Here is a 20901-nt window from a genome sequence, read left to right on the forward strand (position 1 = left end):
TTAAAGGCGTGTGCCACCACCGCCCAGCTCCTGCATATATTTTTAACACACTGTAAATCATTTAGACGTTTTCTTCGACTTTGAATCTTTCTTTTACTGTATATGTCTCTTTTTTGACCACATGAGTCTTTAATTTACCAAGCAATATGGGTAGGACTAAAGCCGTGGCTTTGGCAGCTGGATCCAGCCCATTCCTTAGCTTTCCAGCCTCATGGCAGAGATACCAGCTGTAGCCATTTTTATTGCCACAACTCTCTGGCGTTTCAAGGTCCCTGCTGGCAAACAAGCTGCAGCATTCTGCTCACAGACCACACTCAGTCGGACTGCCTGTCTGAAAGAGTCAGAGTTTGCCCTGGCAGGACGGACCATAACGCCAGCATTTTAAAACAGCACAACTTTTTTCTTGCTATGGCTGAAAACAAACAAGCATGCAGTCAGCTTTTATCAACACCATTTAAGTGTTTTGTGGCAGGACCTCTTAAGAGCTGCAGGGTTTTGCAGCTAAAGCTGAGTCAGGAAGCCTCTCTTAGATGAGAGCGCTTGCTTGCTTATAGCAAGCAGAGCAGACCCTAGAAATTGCTGCTACCACGAAAACATGCTTTATTCTTTCCCAAGCTTTCTCAGGCTTTCAATGGATTCAGTTATCCATGTTGGGCAGCCACATTCTCGTCTTGTTTTCTTTACATCTGGCTGGTAACTGACTGTAGCCTTCTCTTCCCAGAATTTTCTTAGTCTGGTCACCCCCACCTATACTTCCTGAAACCAATATGAATGACAAATCTTTAGTGTATAAGAGCATTATCCCCCAACATAGCAAAAATGCAGTTTCAAGTAAACCTAATTTTAGTGACGCCAGGTTTGTGTTTTTTGTTAGTTTTTGAAAATTAAAGTATTAAGGAGCTAATTATTTCTTTATAACTTTGTCTTTTCAGAGAGATTCCTGATAAGTCGGAAGATACTGAATGGCTTTCTCGGCCGTCAGAAGTTAGAGAAGCTTTATTCCAGGCCACCTCAGAAACATCTTCAGACTTAGTTAACAGTTGCCTTAGTATATCTCAACATCCACTTACAGGTAGCACAACTTTTGGATCTCAGCGCTCTCTTTTCCCATCTGAACAAGAGAACAATGGAGAGAATGCACCACCTGATGCTCCTGATGAACTGAAAGGCCCCAATGGTTCTGATCACTATGATGCCCTGCTTTCATATATGTCATGGCAGACAGAAAAGGATACTCAGCACCCAGAAGGCAAATTGTCTGACCAGGTTTCCTCTTCAACTTTATCTGATGTTAGTGATGAAAACATGACTGCTGGAAGAATCAGTGGCTTTGATTCGGCTTGTTCACATGCTCAGTATTGGAAACAGGAAATCTTACAGCAGTCAGAAGCATGTCTACCCCGTACGGACCAGGCTTCCTTCCCATGCAAAATTCCTCCTCCTAATAAAATGTCATATTCTTTCCTGCGATGCATGTTGGAAAGAGCTAAAGGGGCTCCCTTGACCTCTGTTAACCATCTTGAGAATGTTTGTTTAAGGTCTCCATCTGAGGATAAAATGAGTCCAAAGATGGATTCTTTGGAGGGCTTTGAAGGAAATGAAGATAAGAAGAAAACATTACCTCCATTTTTTAAGCAAAAGGAGATTAGAAATATTTTGCCGTCACCTCAGGTGCATGCCAAATCTCCAGAGGTAAAGTATATTGGGTTGGCTGCCGTCCTTGATAGTCATGAACAAGTTTCAGAAGCACATATACTCTCTAGAGGACTTGAAATCTCCAAACTAGAGGCTTCTGGTGCCCCCCTTCGAACAGTTAAAGCCAACTTGGATGAGACATCAGAACAACCGTATTTTCAAGAGGAAAGAAACCAAAAGGCAGCTTCTACTTTTGGTGAGAAAAATGTTGATGCTACTGAAAATGTAGCCTTTGAGGCAGTTATTGCCTCAATTGAGCCTTCCAAGCAAGAGAGTCCTATAAATGAAATCCAAACCAACATCAATAAGCCATTAGCAGATGACAGCTGTGAGAGAGAACCCCCCAAACCAGATCTTTCCCCATTAAATTATAGTGATGAAAACTCTTTCATGGATAAGCTTAAGGATCCAAAATACCAGTCTACTCCTGGGGTGTTGGAACCAGCAGCTTCAAAACCATTGTTGCATAAAGAAGATGATGGTGGTAGCTCCCTATCTTGGGATCCAGATTTAAAGTCACCCCCTAATGCTCCTCAGAACATGCTCAGTAAGCCTCTTTCTGTCATTCCAGAGCTTAAGTCATTTTCTTTAAGAGAAAAAGCTTACAACTGGGTTGTTGGTCTTGGGGAAACACAGTCACCTTCATTTCAGTATGATATAAACAATCTTGACCTTACAGAGAAGGTAGGATCTTCAAACATTATTTTTGCAATGAAAGTATCAACTTAGGAATCTTGGGTTTTATAAGATTTAAAGCAGCACACCTTTGAAGAAGTTGCAGATTCCTCAGATTATAATTTGGGTAAGGCTGTATCTGCTGCTGTATGGAGCAGCTTTTTAGTAAATTTGACAGCATGAGATGCAAGTCCCTCTTTGCTTTAACTTTGACTGGTGATGCATCACTGATTCTAGTGAGCTAAGGAAACTGAAGGAAGGCTAAGGTGAAATTCCTTGGCCTGGGGAGCTGAGTCCAGTTTCATTGTATATATATACATTTGTGCAACATGACTTTTTTTCTTTTTTCTTTTTTTTTTAAATAGATGGCCTACAGGAGAAGGCTGAGTCTGGCATTGTTACTCTGCATGGTGATGATGACCTATATAAAACTGCTGGTGTACACAGTGAAAGAATTTCTGAACTGCAAAGAGAGGTAAAATACAATAAAGTGATAGTTGTAGAAATGTGGCCTTTTTCAGTACTGATTCAGGAAATGGTGTTTGTTTTTTACTTTTTACAATTTCCCAGACATGGGACCTACAAGGCTTAACTGGTGAGTACTTGGAGCTTGCAGATTTAGAGAAAATGCTTGATGATCTTTGCGACAGCTCCTTGTTTTGGCTACCTACTTCACAACTATCATCTGAGGAGAGCCATTTTGACAAGTCTGTAAGTTACTCTACTTGACCTATTTTATGGATAGGTAAAGGAATATTTTAGTTGAAAAGAAAATGATAATGAAAGTAAAAAGGCTCATTTATCTTTTGATAGCAATTCTGACTCACAATATGGTCTTCATTTCATACCCAGGAATATGATCTAAATGTTGACAAAATGTTTTTTTCATAGACCATGACACTAAACAAGTTTGTTATTTATTTTTTTGGTTTGTTTGTTTTGGTTTTTGCAGACAGGATATCTTTGTATAGCCTTGGCTTTCCTCCTGTAGACCAGTCTGGCCTTGGACTCACAGAGATCTGTCTGCTGCCTCTCAAGTGCTGGAATTAAAGGTGTGTGCCACCACTGCCTGACTTCATTTCATGAATTCTGTGATGTCTTAGAAAAGGACATCTTTTGGAGTTCTAGACTTTTTAATTATTATTTTTTTTAAATTTTGAGACAAGGTATCTATGTAGTCCTGCTACCCTGGAGTGTGTTGTGTAGATCAGGCTAGCCTTGATCTCAGGATAGCTCCTTTCTCTGCTTCCTAAGTGCTAGGATTGAAGGCGTCTACCACCATACTTGGTCCTCCAGGCTTTCTGTCCTGAAGTATCTTTTTTGTATTGGGTCAACAAGAATCTTTGGAACGTGTGAAAACTGAACACATTCATGAGGACATTCAATTGTGCTGTCCCTCTGGTCTTTAATGTGCTAGCTTGAGATACTCAAGTATTTCTGTTTAGAAGTTCCTGAAAATTTTGACTTCAGGCATTTAAGAAAATCTCAAGCATCATTGTTTCCCTGGGAAGAATACTGCAGTGCTTAGAATCCAAATTAGTCCGTCTTTCTGAAGGGCTCTAACTCTGCCTCCTTCTATGAACTGCATAAACTTGTACACATCTTCCCCACATCTGTTTATGCCCCTGTTATGATACCTGTACTGAAAAATGGTGACTCTAGGGACTTTTTAAAATGCTTTATAAGACTTCATTTGTTTGGATCTTTAGACCATCTTGTCTTTAATATTCCTTGAGTCCTGCCCTTGTTTGTGTGATGCTGTCAGGCCAACCTGGGTCTCACTTGTGATGTGTCCTTGAAGAGTTTTGGTTTTTTTTTTTTTTTTTTTTTTTTGGTTTTTTTGAGACAGGGTTTCTTTGTGGCTTTGGAGCCTGTCCTGGAACTAGCTCTGTAGACCAGGCTGGTCTCGAACTCACAGAGATCCGCCTGCCTCTGCCTCCCGAGTACTGGGATCGGCCAAGAGTTTTGCTTTTATGTATAGGTTGTTGACTATGTAAGAGAGTTTCGTGGGGTCGATTTTGTTTTCTTTAGTATTTTAAAGTAGGCATTTATGATGAGAGTGGGGATATAATGGCTGACACTCTTCTCAGGTGCAGTGCCAAGAGCATCACAGGTACATAGTAGTCCACTTAGTCTGTCCTCAGACTGGGTTAGTGTGGATTATTTTCATCCACACTTTACAATGAATACTTCTAGGATTGTGACTCAATGTACAAGGATATCAGTACGGAAGTAACTACTTTATGATGAACAGCCTTTGACCTGTTACCCTCTCTTCTCAAGAGCTCTAGTTTTCTAGCTAGCAGTGGTGGTGAACACCTTTAATACCAACACTCTCCCTCTATTTCCCTAAACACCTTTCTGAGCCTAATAGCTCTCTTTTGGGAAAGTCCTGTACCTTGCAAAGAGAAATACAACAGTGTCAGGAAACATATTTCAGTCATAACTAATGAGAACAGGAGTAGGATAGGGAGCTGCTAGAGATGCCAGAAAACAGACTAAAATACAGAGTGGCTGCCTAGGTCAACTAAATAATACATAACCCAAAATATAAGTTCTGAAAAAGCTCAAAAATTTTAAGTAAAGAATCCTGCTCCTAAAGATTGATTTTAGTATAGCTTGTGGGAGAAAGGCAGAGTAAGAAGTCGGGAAAGAGACAGGTGAATACAAGAGATTTAATAAAGGGAGAAAAATTATTATAGCCTTAACTTTAATAAAAAAGTACTATTATCACATCTTCAAACATAAAGAGCTATTAGAGCAGGTAATACCAAAGAAAATACATATAACTTTGTAGCCTGTTGGCTATAGCCAAGTGAAGAGAAAATAATGTGATGAAAACAATGAGAAGTAGTTAATAGACCCAGAGACCCTAGGAATTGTATGAAAACGAGCGAAATCAAAGCAAAAATGTTAAGATTTATTTCCCATTTTTTAAATCTGCATGTGTGCTGTTGGGTAATGAACTCAGGGCCTTGGGCATGCTAGAAAAGTGTTCTTTCACTAAGGAAGGTCTTCAGCCCCTTAATTATCATTATTTTTTTAATTTATCTTTGTTTATGTATATATGTTCATTCCATGAATACAAGTAGCTGCCTGAGAACTGAAAACCCAACAAACAAAAACATGATAATTAATGTATGCAGTAATTCCTGCACATGACAGGTGGAGACAGGAGGATCAGAAGTTAAAAGCCAGCCTCAGCTATGTAGGGAAGCATTTGAGGTCAAACTACATGAACTCTTGCCCTGGATGGATGGATAGATGGATGGATGGATGGATGGATGGATGGACAGATAGATAGATCCCATCTCCAGATAAGTAAATAAATAGATAATAAATGAAATCATGCTTATGTTTATTTTTGTATTCTGTTCTGAGATGGCATGACTAGACTAATCTTTTATAAACCAAATAGCGCTGTATATTTTTACCTAAGTATCCTATGAATTCCATGGAAATTATGCATGTTTATGCCTTTGTGTGTGTGTATTTTGTTTGTTTGTTTCTTTATCTCTGACTGTCCTGGAACTTGCTTTGTAGACCAGGCTGGCCTTGAACTCACAGAGATCCGCCTGCCTCTGCCTCCCTGAGTGCTAGGATTAAAGTTGTGTACCACCACCGCCAGGCACATGTTTATGCTTTAATGCCACTAGTTAGTGATATGTGATATTCTGTACGGCACCATCAGTGGTGTCTTCACCAAACAAAATGTGATATGTATATGAATTCAAATGACTTGAGAATATGAGTGTCACCCTGTTACTAGACTGGCCCAGATCTCACTGTTAGCTTCCGCTGGCTTCAAACTTGTGGACCTTTTGTCTCAGTCTTCCTTCTGAGATTTCAGGCCTATGCCACCACACCTGGAAAGAATATGATCGTAAGTAATTGGTAAAACTCCCCAGTGTGTTGGTTTGGGGAGACAGGTTATGGAGTACTTGTTCTATTAAAGATGTACTTTATTTTGTGTATGGATGTTTTCCCTTCACATGTATATAGTGCCCTTGGAAACCAGAAGAAGGTATTGCATCCTTAGAGACTGGAGTCAGACAGTTGTGAGATGTCATGGGTGCTAGGAATAGAACTCAGATCCTCTGAAAGAGCAGCCAGTGCTCTCAACTGCTGCAAATCTCTCCAGCTCAGATCTCACTGTTAGCTTGTTCTTAAAGAAGACCCGAGTTCTATTTCCAGTATCCACATGGTGACTCATAACTGTAACTCTAGTTCCAGGGGATCCAATAACTTCCTTTGAACTCTGTATGAGATGTACACATATATATGCAGGATAAACACTCAAATATGTAAAATGAAATTAAAGTTAAAAAGATTAAAATAAAATTATTGAACCTCTTAAGTGTTCATTTAATGAAGTTTGTTTTTTAGCCAAGTTAAGTGTCAAATTAATAGAATCTTTTGTTTTGTTTTTTAACATTTCTTTTCTAATTTCATAGGTAGACCATTCTAATTTGGACATTAGTCAGCCTTTTCCATCTCCATTATCTTCATTTGTTCCTCAAGAACCAACCAGTGAGTCAAAATATCATTCTCCCAATCTCAGAATGTTGAGGGTATCTCTTGACACTCAACCAACAGCTCTTACACGGTCAACAGGTATGTATCTAGAAATTGTTGACACTATATGTCCTCCTTATCTGGTTTATGAATATTATCTTGCCATGCCTTTCTAGCAGTAAGGGATGCCTAGTATTACTGTGATAACACCTTGGTCATCTTACAACTCTCAGGTCTACTTCATAACTAAAGGAAGTTGGGGCAGGAACTCAAGGCAGGAACTGAAGCAGAAGCAACAGGAAATGCTGCTTACAGGCTTGTTCCATTTGTTTTCTTACATATCCAGAACCACCTGCACAGTGGTTAGCATCATCCATAATGGGCTAGGCGTTCCCTTCCCACATCAATCATTAATCAAGAAAATGCCCCACAGTTGGCGTACAAGAAGAACTTATGGAGGCATTTTCTCAGTTGAGATTTTTCTCCTTTCAGATCACTGTAACTTGGGATAAGTTGGCAAAAAAAATTAACCTACACACTATATAATTGGTAAACAGTATTTTTATATATACCTGTAAGAGTATGAGGAAGAGATTTGAATAAGTAGACCAAATTGTGAGCCCATCTAATTGGTTGAGACCTGGATTGAACAAAAAGGCACACTGGGGTACCATTTTCCTGCCTTGGATATCAGAAAACCAGGTTATTTACCTTTCGGCAGTTTCTCAGCCCTTACACTTGGACTGAGTAACACTATTGGCATCATTGACTTTGAGGCTTTTGTGCACTGGATAAGTAATACCATCAGCTTCCTTAGGCTATTATCATAGAATCATTGTCTCCAATGTCAGTTTACTTCTGAGAATTATCTTCCAATCTTTTTTTTTATTTAGTCATTTTCATCTAGTTTTCCTTTCAATGTAAATTCTGTTCCCTTTTCTTTTTTTCTTTTTTCCATATTCTTTTTTTTGAGACTAGGTCTCACTATGCAGCTCTGCCTGTCTGGAACTCACTGTGGTGACCAGCCTGGCCTTGAACTCACAGAGGTCTGCCTGCCTCTACCTTAAGCTCTGGGATTTAAGGTGTATACCTGGAAAATTCTAAGTTTTCCACTCTGTTTTCTTTCTCCCTATATTCAGTTTGGCTTTCCCTTCTAGCTCTATTCTATTCTGCCGTAGAATATATTTATTCATCAACCAATAAAAGCAACATATATACACAGTGTACAGAAGGACATCCCATAGCATCTTCTCTTTTCTGTCTAATTAAAAAGGAAGGTTTTAACTCTAATATTGTAATATAGCAAAACAGGTATCAATCAAGAATTACAGTTATAATTATTCTTTAAATATGGCAAAATTAAAGAAAATACGCTATCATCTATTCTTTGTGAGTTTTAAGTTTTATATCTAATTTATTATCATAACTAAGGAAAACTATAACTATCTAGTCTTGAACTCTCTCAAAGACCCCAGAAGGATATAATATTACCTGTTACGGCATAAACGAACGGCGAACAGAATTAGCCAGGCAAGCTCAATATCAGCTTTAATAAGGGGAGAACTTACAAAACCAAGGTTCCAATGAAGAGCAGGAAACAAAAGGGACAAATAAGCGCACATGGATGGTTTTATAAGCTTTTGGGGGCCCTGGGGCAAACACCCTCCCAAACCAGGTAATTGGTTGAGATTCCCCTTCAATTACGTAAATAAACAAGAAGTGTATTGTAAGCAACTTAAAACTCTAGAAATGGCAGAAATATCTGACTGCCTGGTCACCCAAAGTTCTGTAATGTTGGGTCATCCATCTTTAGCCTATAGGGTAATATAGTAACTTCACTTTTTAGTGAAGCAGGAAATTTGAAATTTGCTCAACCTGTATTGATTGACAGTATCAGTGGTTTTCTTTTGTGTCCTGCAGAATGTCTGGTGATTTCTTTTGTGAAGCAGGAACCATAAGGGACTATGCTGCCTTATTTTTACGAAGTTTAGTAGTCATTTTCCTGTGGGTCCTACATGTCCAGTTTATACAGCATACAGTCAGGCAGCTCAGGCAAGAGCTGTTTCTTGCCCAAATGACTAGCCTTGCCATATTGAAAGCAAATTCCGTAAGGAGTTTTCTTTATGCCCATCTTCCTCTTAAAGTAATTAATGCCGTCAGGAACAGACATGTGTCACTGTTGAGAGAAGTCTTAAGTTCTTAAAACATTTTTAATGCTATATTCTGTAGGTCTTTGATGTGTTTGAAGATTACCTATCCATCTGAAATATATCTCTGCATATCCAGAAAATCTAATTAACATGACTATAAATTTGACTATTATAGATGACTATTTATATTTAACTATATATTACATTTTTAAATGAGCTGTGTAAACATAATACCTTAACAAGAGTAGAAATATACATATATTGTAACAAAAATTGACCTTAAATTGGTATCAGTAAACCAAAATCCATACCAATATAAAGTATTGTTAGACTAACAGTTGTTTTTTGGATTAAAGCAGATTCAATAATCTACTTTTTAAAATTATTTCTATATCATATCCCCCTTTTTTCTTTAGAAAGATATTGACTATGATCATTAACCATTTGTAACTAACAGCCTTTAACAAACATTTATAAACAATATTTTGGGAATTTGGACTTAGTTCTCTTTTTTTCTTTTTTTTAAAAGATAAATTTATTTATTATGTATTCAGCGTTCTGCTTGCATGAACACGTACATACCAGGAAAGGGCACCAAATCTCACTATAGATAGTTGTGAGTCACCATGTAGGTGCTGGGAATTGAACTCAGGACCTCTGAACCGTCTCTCCAGCCCCTTGGATGTAGTTTTCTATACTACTTAGTGACTACGGGCACTGGTAATCTTAGTGGGATACTGAGAAAATTTAGAATTATAGTTAAATCTTGGCTGTAGTAGTCTGTGAGGCTGTATAGTCTCAGCCAGTTGTCTTGAAGCTGTTCTAGATGTTGGGTCACCTGGGTCATTGCTCCCATGGAGACCAGGGCTCTTACTTGATCAAAGCATATTAATCTGGGAGGAATCCATAGCTTCTGATCTTTTAAACAGAACCTCTATTCCAAAGCAACATATCCTTAGACCCAAATTTTGAAGTTTTCAAAATACCTTTATGTTGGTTTAGCTTAGCAGCACTTACAATCAAATGTCTCTCTGCAGTTAGCTCATTAACAGTCAGAAAATTCAAAGAAAAAACACAATAGTATACATAATCTAGACTGCCTGTGCATTTTTCATTTTAACATGGTTTATTATAATTTTTTATTACTTTATTTTCTTCTTAAGAACCTCAGTTTATTATCTTTATTCTTTTAATCTATGACTGTCTACCCTTTATCTTTTCTCTCCCAAGCCTATGCATATTTATCACATTGTGACCCTTTTAGAGGGCTTTTTGTCTGAATCTACCTTTATTGTGTATCTGTAATTATTTTCTGATCACTGCTTTAAATTGGTAAGTGGGCATGGCTAAGACCAAAGTGGCTGCTTTGGCTCTTGGTTCTACCCTGCTCAACTTTTCAACATGGCAGAGGTACCCAGGCGAGTCACACTTAACCTTCCCAACTCTGGGAAGCAGTACTAAGTAGTATACAGCTGTGCTCTCAAGCCTGCAGGCAGTGGCTGGGAGAAGCTTCTTTGTCCTGCATCCAGTGAGAGACTGTGGGAGTCTGCCATGCTGCTTAGGTCATGGTGGTTGACAGCTGGCTCCATTTCGTGGGCAGCTGTCCAGAGATGTATCTCTGTACAATGCATCTCTGTATTGTAATGGCATGAGTGACTAGGAAGCCCAGTGCAGCTCTGTTTCTGTGCATTTAGAACCCCTTTACAGCTTTTTTAGGTCTCTTGTGGATCCGTGCTAGACCGTGGGTGCCATTTATATGTGGAGGTTTCTTGTCCTGCCTGGTCCTGCACCACTTTTAAAATAATCATTCTGAGGCTTAATATTAATTATACTGTTTGGTGTTGTATTTGGAGCAGCAGGGCTGGGCTGCATCCTGCCACCCGACCACCCGCATGGCCAGCTTTACCCGAAATAATTACACGGAAACTGTATTCTTTTAAACACTGCCTGGCCCATTAGCTCTAGCCTCTTATTGGCTAGCTCTTACATATTGAGCTAACCCATTTCTAATAATCTGTGTAGCCCACAAGGTGGCTTACCAGAGAAGATCTTAACCTGTGTCTGTCTGGAGTGGGAGAATTATGGCGACTCCCTGATTCAGCCTCTTTCTCCCAGCATTCTGTTCTGTTTTCTCCGCCAACCTAAGGGTTGGCCTATCAAATGGGCCTAGGCAGTTTCTTTATTAATAAGAAATCATTCCCACATCAGTTTGGTCTATTAGCAGACTTACTGTTAACTAGTTCTTACAACTTAAATTAACCCATTTCTATCAGTTTATATTTTACCATGATGTTCGAGGCTTGTCACCTCATACCTTCCTTCTCAGGCAGCTGCTGGTGTCTCCCTCAACTCCACCTTCTTTCTCCCTGTATTCAGTTTTACTTTCCCTTCTAGCTATATTCTACCCTGCCATAGGCCAAAGCAGCTTTATTCATTAATCAATTAAAACAACACACATTCACAGTGTACAGAAGGACATCCCACATCATACCACCTCCCTCAGCAGATAATACTGCTTTCTTCTTCAAAATGATCTCCCATGCTCTTCTGGATAAGATTATTTGCATCCACACTTCTCTTGAGCTCAGTTGCTATTGCCTTTAAGTCATGAAAAGTGTTCCTCTGTGAACATTGGAATTCATTATGATTGGAATGATTGTGTCTCCTGAAATGTTCACACTGAAATTCTTACTTGTTTAGTGATAGTATTAGGAAGTGGAACCTTTGGTAGGGAATGAGATCACAAGGACTCTTAGTGCCAATTAAAGTAAGGACCTTGGAATGATCCCTTGTCACCCTCTTTGAATATGAACACAGTACAATGGTGTCCTCTCTTTTTAAGATGCCCTTGCCAAACCTTAAATCTACAAGCACCATCATCTAAGATTTTCTTCTTCCTTTCTTTGTGAAAATGGACAGTCATTCTAAGTCCTTAAGTGTTGGACCAGAAAGGTCTCCTTAAGTGTTCACATGGATGATACCACTAAAGTAGAACTTTTAAAGAAAATATAGTTAGAAACTATCATTTGCTGGGCAGATTGGTCAGATTGCTTCAGAAATTCAGTTGTCTCTGTCTCTTTGGTGCCTGCTGGACTTTAGGGGACAGGTTTTGAGAGTTGGTCTCTCTTTCTATTATGGGTTCTGGGAATTGAACTCAGGTTATCAGGCTTGTATGGTAAACACTCTCTACCTGCTGAATCATCTCACTAAGTCCTACTTCTTAAGTATATGATCATATTGTGTGCAAACAGGAGTACTTTGACTTCTTTTTCTTGTCTATTTGTACCTCTTTTATTTTTGTCTTATTGTTATAGGCAAGACTTCATAAGACCTCAAATAATATATTTAATCAGATGGAAAGGGTAAATACCCTTAGATTTACAGTTTTTTCCATTTAGGACAATTATATTGAGATGTCTCTTTTGTTTCTAGTTTCTTCATGGCTTTCATTATTAAGGGTTGTTGGACTTTGATAGAGGTATTTTCTATATCTGTTGAGATGGTTGTATGATTTCTGAGTCTATTTATGCTTATTGACTTACATAATGCCGAATCATTCTTCCATTCCCTGGAATGACTCTTAACTTGGTCATTCATGGTAAATGATCATTATAATGTGTTATTGAATTTAGTTTTACAAGTATTTTAATGGGATTTTAAGTGTCCAGGTTTTTCTGGTTTACTGGTCTATAATTTTCTTTTTTGTGGATCCTCATACATCATTGTTATCAGGGTAATACTGGCTTCATAAAATGAATTTGGTAGTGTTTTTTCCTTTTCTATTATATGAAATACTTTGAGGACCTTTAATGTTCTTTAAAGGTCTAGTAAGGGCTGGAGAGATGACTTAATATTTAAAGAGCATTGGCTGTTCTTCTGGAGGACCTGGGTTTGATTCTCAGTAACTACATGGTAGCTAACAACATCTGTAACTCCAGTTCATGCCAGTTCACACTTTCTTCTGACCTCTGCAGATACTGCATGTATGTGGTGCATATATGTGTGTGTGTATCAATAAATAATGTTAAAAAAAAGCTTTGGTAGAGAGCCAGAGAGATGATTTGTAGGCAAAAGCACTTGTTATACAAATACGGGGTTTGATCCCTAGAGAGACTGACTTTTGAATGTTGTCTTCTGACTTCTAAACACAATGTTACACTGGTGTCTCAGTCATTGTTTTATGGCTGTGAAGAGACACCATGACCAAGGCAACTCTTATAAAGGGAAGTGTTTAGCTGGGAGTTTGCTTATACTTTCAGAGGTTTAGTCTATTATCATGATGGGGAGCATGACATTGCATAGACTGTGGTTGGAGTAGTATCTGAGACCCTTATATTCTGACCCACAGGCAGAGAGAGAGAACCCAGGTCTGGCAAGACCTGTTGAAACCTAGTGACACACTTCCTCTAACACAGCCACATCTCCTAATCCTCCTAATCCTTTCAAAGAGTTCCACTCCCTCGTGATTAAGCGTTCTAATATATGAGCTTATGGGGACCATTCTTGTTTAACCATCTCAGCTAGTGTTTGTGTGTGCAACACACTAAGAAAATATTCAGAGTTTTAGAAAAGGTCCAGTAGAATTCAGCAAATGACACCATTTGGGCCTGGATGTTTTTAGTTGATTTTTTTTTAAAAAAGCTACTGTTGGTTGTAGATCTGTTTAAGTTATTTATATCTTGGTTTAATTTTTGTAGTTCGCATGTATGGTGGTTTGATGGAACTGTTTGGGAAGGATTAGGAGGTGTGGCTTTGTTGGAGGAGGTGTGTTACTGTGAGTGGGCTTTGAGGTTTCAAAAATCCACAGTATTCTCAGTTAGCTCTCTCTCTGCCTGGTGGTTGTATGTCAGGATGTAAGGTCTACTGCTCTGGGACCATACACCTCCTTGTCTGCCTGCCATCTACCATGTTAGTAGCCGTGATGGTCATGGGCTCACCCTTTGAAATTGTAAGCCTCAAATTAAATGCTTTCTTTTATAGGTTGCCTTTGTCACTGTATTTCCATGACAATAAAAAAGTAACTAAGACAATATGTACTTAGAAATTTATCTGATTTTAGATTTTCCAGTTTATTGCCATATGAGTTTTCATATTGGTATACCTTAATGATCTTCTGAATTTTATTGTTATCTGTTGTAATATTGCCCCTTTTTATCTTTAATTTTATTAATTTGGGTATTCTTTCTTTCAGCTGGTTTGGCTAAGGATTTGCTAACCTTATTTTGTTAGAGAACCACTTCTTTGTTTCGTTGACTCCCCGTTCTTTGTGTTTCCATTTCAATAGTTTCTATTCTGATCCTTATTTTTGTTTACTGATTTCACATTTGGCTTGTTCTTATTTTTCTATTTCAAAGCTCTGACTTTAGATATTGGTATGTATAGCTATAAGTTCCTTCTCAGAACTGCTTCATTGTTTCCCATAGGATTTTGGTTTTGCTTTAATTCCAGTGCTTAAAAAAATTCTCTCCTGATTTCTTTGACCCATTCATCATCAGTGGTGTGTTGTTCATATTTTCTGTAGTTTCTCTTGTTAGTTTCTTGCTTTATTCTACTGTGATCAGATGGAATATAAGAATTATTTTAATTTTCATGTAATTGTTAAGACTTGCTTTGCTAAAGTATGGTCTGTTTTTGGAAACAGTCCCAGGCTACTAAGAAGCTGGGTGGGATGTTCTGTGAAGTCTCTTAAAGTTCATTTCACTGTTGTTTGGTTAACTCTTCTTTTATTCCAATACCATGCTATTGGTGCGAGTGATGTGAACCCACTATTACTGTGTTGAGTTATTGTGTCAGAATTATGATAATGAGGGATATCATTTTGGTTTTGTTGTTTATCAGATTTGGTCCTTTCATTTGAAAAAGTTACTCATCTAACAGATCTTATTTTTACTTTGTGACCTTATGAATGTGTTTTTCTCTCCTTAGTGTATAGGAGTCCTTCAAGAATCTTCTCCAGTGCTGGCTTAGTCGTGGCCATGAATTCCTTTACTTTATGTTTACCATAGAACGTTTCTCTTTATTCATGAAGGACAACATTGCTGGTTATAGTGAGCTTCACATCTAGGCTGTTAAAATTTCTTGTGACAAATGTGCTATTACTCTGGTAGTTTTGCCCTTATGTGACTGGCACGTTTTGTAGCTTTCAATATTTTTTTCTTTGATCTATATACTTAATGATTTAACTACAGTATGTCATGTCAACGTTCCTTTTCTGTCTTGTCTGTTTGGTGTTCTAAATGCCTCTTGTTTCTATCTGGATGACTACCTCTTTCTCTAGGAGAGATTTTCTTTCTGTCTTTTTTTTCATTGAATACATTTTTTTCTGCCTTTAGATTGTACCTTTTCTGTGCCCATGATTTGTTAATTTAGTCTTTCAGTAGTCTCACATGCACTGTTCATACTTTTTCTTATTTTTATTATTGTCTGAATGTGCTCCTTCATTTACCTTGTCTTCAAGCCCCAATCCATTCCTTTGGTGGGAATTTCCAGTGTATTTGATTGACTTAGCTTTTTATTTCCGAAATTTCAATTTGATTTTTTAGTATTTCTATCTCTTTGTTGAATTCTTGTTTTATATCTTGTATTGGCTTTCTTATTTTGGTTGGATGGTTACTTGTGTTGTTTTTGAATTCATTCAGGAGTTTGTTCATGTTTTCTTTGATTTTGTTGGACATTTTTAAAACTTGTTTTTGAAATTCCATTGTCTTTGGTTTTTACTTCATTTTCATTGAAATTTGTTACTATAATGGATTTTTTCGAGTAATCACAGTCCCTTGATTTTTTTCCATGTTTCTTATATTTCTGTATTGGAACTTGGCATATACAGAATTAGATGGGTTTCTTTAACCACTTGTTTTCTTTCAGTTTAAGCGTTTTCATTATTCATCCAGGACTAAGTTACCGTGATAAGGATGAAGTGTAGTTTTTCTCAATAGTATTCAGTAGCCATTGTTCTTTGTAGCTTAACCTTTAGCACACATGTTCTGGGCACTGGACACGGTCTTCAGCTTTTGCAGGTGCAGACTATAAACTGTAGAAGTAACCACAATTGATGGTTAACGCTATTATGAAGATAGAAGAATAGCCAAGAAAAAACCATCAAACCTCCAACTCTAGTAAGTTTTGAAGAATAAAATAACAAGGCCAATATAGTGCATACTAAGCTATTAGTTACTGACATTAGGAATACAAAGAAAATAAGCAGAGCAAGACTAGAATGGAGAAAAACAGAAAAGTAAGTAGAAAGGTGTAACAATATGGAAAAAAAAGGTGGCTCTAATGCAAGGTAGAATGGGAAGAGAAAAGAAATAGAGTCAGGCAACCTCCCAGCACTCAGGAGGCTCTGAACCACCATGTGCGTTGTGAGAGAGCCTTTCTCCCATACAGAAATAACTGATCTAAAAAATTGTCAAGTAAGGCAATTTTAAAAATGAATGAAAGAACGGGAGGTATATAAAATGAACTAAGAGTTGTATTTGAGCTGCTCTGTCTGATTTAGTCAATATGACTTAAGCCAATCTCTGTAAGAGGCTTATGATAGGGAAGAGAGAGAGAGAAACAAAAGGGGAGTCTCACCAACATAACAGTCCAAATATAAGCAAGGGCTGATGCCAGTGGACATACCAAACTGGATGGGGAAAAAACCCATGAGGCCTCAACCCTAACAAGGAACTGTAGGCAGCTGAGGAAAGCTGGGAGCAGTAGAGGTCGTCTTCCCCAGGAGAGCTCACCAATTGGTTGTCCAGTGACAAATAGTCAGCTCTGAAAACACGCATACAAGTCACATTATGTGGGCTGAGCAGGTTATATTTAGGAATACACACACACACACACACACACACACACACTCACGCAATAACAACTAGTGAAAAAGAGGCCATGAGTTTGAAGGAGGATGGAGAGGAATGAGAAGGGAGAAATGTAATTATAATTTCAAAAATTAAAAAAGTGGAGGATTGAGTAAAAATAGAAATAAATATTAATTAGATAAAAATAATAGCTGGTTTGTGGTGATACACACCTTTAATTCCAACACTTGGGAGGCAGAGGCAGGCGGATCTCTGTGTGTTCAAGGTCAGCCTGGTCTACAGAGCGAGTTCCAGGACAGGCTTCAAAACTACACAGAGAAACCTGGTCAAGAGAATTGACTTCCATCTCCCAGTTACGTCACTTGTTTATGTGGAGGTGCAGAGTCTGTCTCAGTGCCGTCAGTCATTTGATGTGGGTTAAAGTGTCTGTCTTCCCTGCCCTCATTTCCCTGATCTCCTTTAATCTCTCTGATTCTGAGAAGAAAGAAACGTTCTTTCAGGGCCAGTCTGCTAAGATTTGATGCCCAAGAGCAGCATGTGAGCCTTCCCTACCACCTATAGGTTTTTAGCTTTGAAACTCCTGTTTATAGCCCATTTTTATTCTGAAGTCCATTATTTTTTCTATAATTTTATTTATTTTTGTTTATGTGTATGGTTGTTTTATATGCACCCTGTGCATACCTGATGCTCCCAAAGGCTAAGAGGATTCCTTGGAACTCGTTAGATTCCCGGAACTGGAGTTTTTAGCTGCCATTTTGCTGTTGGGAATTGAACCCAGATCCAGAACTCTGCAAGAACAAGTGCTCTTGCAACTACTGAGCCATCTCTCCAACCCCAGAAATGCACCGATTTGTTTCGGTGTGTTAGTGTTAATGCACCTAGCAACTGAGCTGGAATGATGAGTAAGCAGCCCTTAGTCACCTGTGGGATGGAGGTCTGGGATGGCATCTCGTGTTGTTTGCTTTATTAACTCAGGCTGAAGACTGCTTCAGGTCCTCGTATGCTTTTCTGTCTCCTAAGAAGGCCTCTATGCAAATAAGCATTTGCTTCCTGGGAAGAGTTCCTGAGCAAAGCCTGACTGACTCTCTAGTCTTGATCACGTCTCTATTAGGTGCACCTTTCATATTGGAAGGCAATTATGGTCCATTAATGGCTTTCCTCTGGCAATATCCTTTCTTTTCTGTAATCAAAACTTTAAATCAACCCAGTTCTGAAAATGATCTTTGTGAATTCAGGAGCCAAGTAGTAATACTTGGTGTGTTTATTTCTCTCTCCCAGGATTGAGAGAGTAAAAAGCACCCTACAATTATGTCAATTAGCCATCTGTCATCATGAATTCTTTACCTGTACAAACACTTCCAAATATAATTACTAGGTTTATGACCATGGATGCTTATGACATTTTGAAGTATATGCCTTTAAGTTTGCATAGAGCTGGAGGGAAATTTCTTCTTTAACACTGCGAATCTCTCTCCCTTTTAGCAGCTTACCTCTTACCCCCTCTTCAAGTTTCCTTTACTAATCTTTTCCCTTCCTCCCAGGTCTCATTAGCGCATATAAACCTCTCCATCCTTTGAGGTCTGGGTTATGTCTTCAGTCCTTGGCCACTCATCTCATTTGCTTCCTTCATGGTGTTGCTAATACTTTTTGTAATAGTCAAAAGGAAGTAAAAACTTAGATAAATTGGAAAGTCTTTGGGGGATATAAGATTTTGCTTTGTTGATCTGTTTTGGCTTATTAACTTAATGAATATTTTTTATAAAAATATTCATGCCCCACATATTCTCCTCAGGTTATATTGCGTTTCATATTTTCTTTTGCTTTTTGTTTTCTCGAAGAGTTAACACTTGATACTTCTATGTCTTTGCAACTCATTGCTCACCCTCTTTCTCTCAACATTCAGTTATCAGTTGATGCTCAACAATAGCTTTAGAGAAGGGGATTCAGTAGAAGGGATCTGTAAATCAGAAATAGAATTGAAAGGTGTTAAGTACTCTAGCACTGGGTCACTGTGGAACTTGTAGAAGTGTAGAATTTCAGGTTTTACCTCGAGACCTGAATCAAGAGTGTGCATGTTAGCAAGAGCCCTACATTTAGAAACTCGATCATATAGTTCTTTTTTGGAGAGAGGAAACTTTCTTATATGTAAAGTATGGATAACACTTGTTATATTTAATAATCTTATTGCCAACATTTGACAAACCATGATTTTGCCGGTTTATCTGTTGTGAATTTTCCTGCTATCTTGTAAAGTATGTGAAGTAGGATTGTTTGTCTCTTGCTTTATATTCTGTATTTGAAACAATGTCTGAGCACATAGTACATATATTTCTTAAGTAAATTACTGGATGATTGAGCAAGCTGTCAGACTTTTGACATTTGTGTTATGTATTTAAATGGCTATTCAGACAGATTAAGCGTCATTTAAAATTACTGTTTTAAACTGACTGAAATAGAACAAGTCTGCCGTTACGGAAAGCTTTGTTATTTTGTGCTGCTCAGATGTCCACATTCCCTTTCTACCCATCTTGAATCCTTATTTATGCAGAATGGTTCTTATCCAAACTGTTAATAACTCCCTGTGCCATGTACTTCAGACTTCTTAGAGACTTGTACAGTTTCATTTATTAAAAAAAAATAAATATTAGAAAAAATAATTTGAATCTATACATGCATATTGCCTATCTGCTCTGAAGTACAATGCCTCCACTGGACTTGAGGACCAGAGAAATCTCTTCTTAATTTATTTTTTTACTTTTTAGATTATTTTACTTTATTTGTATGAGTGTGTTGTTTGCATGCATGTTTTACCATGTGTGTGCTTGGTGCCTACAGAGGTTAGAAGAGAGGGCATCAGATCCTCTGGAACTGTAGTTACAGATGGTTGTTAGGATGCTGTGTGAGTGCTGGGAATAGACCTGGGTTATCCAGAGAAACATTGAAGCTAACTAAGCTGGTGGTTTGTTGGACCATGGATAATAATTTTCTTATTTTCTGTAACTGAAGGTCTTATGTCTCCTGCCACCATTCATAGTATAATAGCAGGCTCTTAGATTGAAAGTAGGAAGAAATCAAATCCCAGACCTAACATTCAGTTGAAAATCCTTAAAAACTCCCAATTTTAAAACCCATATAACAATTTGTAAATGTATATTCTGTTATTTTTGCGCTATTAATTCTGTTGCTAATTATTTTTACTTTAGTTTGCCTTATAGTTAATATCTTCTTTACATCTATTTCATTTGTTATTTCTATAGAATTCTAAATTTTTAAAGGCCTGAAGTAATAAAGCTTCCTTTCTTAATTTATATTTGTGTACAAAGAAAGGAATTTTTAAAGTTTCAAAATTTGTGTGTGTGTGTGTGTGTGTGTATGTGTGTGTGTGTACGTACATACTCCGGCACGTGAGCAGAGCTCAGAAAGACTTTGTTAGTTCTCTCCTGCCGTCTTCACATGAGTTTCAGGGACTGAGTCCAGGTTGTCAGGCTTGTTCAGTAGTGTTTTATCTGCTGACTCATCTCTCATTGGCAAAAGAAAAAAAAATGAATTGAAAAAATATTTATATAATATTAACAAATCATTGTATTTTTTATTTTCCTTTTTTGTTTCTTTTTAAAGGAGACACTTCTAAAGGAGGCAAAGTTGCAATTACTCAATCCAAGTTGAAACCAGATATCACTAACACTCTTGGAGAGTCAGACATCAGAACACACTCACCTTTGTCCCTTGAGGATTTGTCTCAGTTTGCTGTAAGTTCTCTGAATGCTGTTGATCACCACGCTTATATTATAAACATGAAAGTATTGACAGATTAGCATCTCACTAAAGAGAGGCTGAACATTGCAAATATTCCTGAATTAGCTGACCAGAAGGTATTGTCAGCACCTTCTACTTCCTACCCACATAGGGAAAAGTTCAGTATTTTTCCAGGTGATCATGCAATAGGCCCGTCATTAACAATTTCTGCTGTTACCCACCAACCTGAAGACTAGGGCAACAGCAGTACCCTCTTCTTTATACTCATACAGTGAAAAACCCAGCAGGGATTTCCAGAGAGC

At 37.9% G+C, this 20901-nt stretch overlaps 1 protein-coding gene across 3 annotated transcripts in view; it reads left to right on the forward strand.

Moving 5' to 3' along the window:
- Alms1 (ALMS1, centrosome and basal body associated protein) overlaps positions 1–20901 on the forward strand; it is a 130967-nt gene that overhangs the window by 28919 nt on the left and 81147 nt on the right. For all 3 annotated transcript variants that reach the window (XM_026777394.1, XM_026777395.1, XM_026777396.1), the window contains 4 exons: positions 933–1891; positions 2736–2845; positions 6825–6984; positions 20462–20592. In XM_026777394.1, coding sequence (XP_026633195.1) covers positions 933–1891; positions 2736–2845; positions 6825–6984; positions 20462–20592 — 1360 coding nt within the window. The remainder of the gene's footprint in view (positions 1–932; positions 1892–2735; positions 2846–6824; positions 6985–20461; positions 20593–20901) is intronic.

The sequence above is a fragment of the Microtus ochrogaster genome, unplaced genomic scaffold, assembly GCF_000317375.1.
Source record: "Microtus ochrogaster isolate Prairie Vole_2 unplaced genomic scaffold, MicOch1.0 UNK62, whole genome shotgun sequence".
Lineage (NCBI taxonomy): Eukaryota > Metazoa > Chordata > Mammalia > Rodentia > Cricetidae > Microtus > Microtus ochrogaster.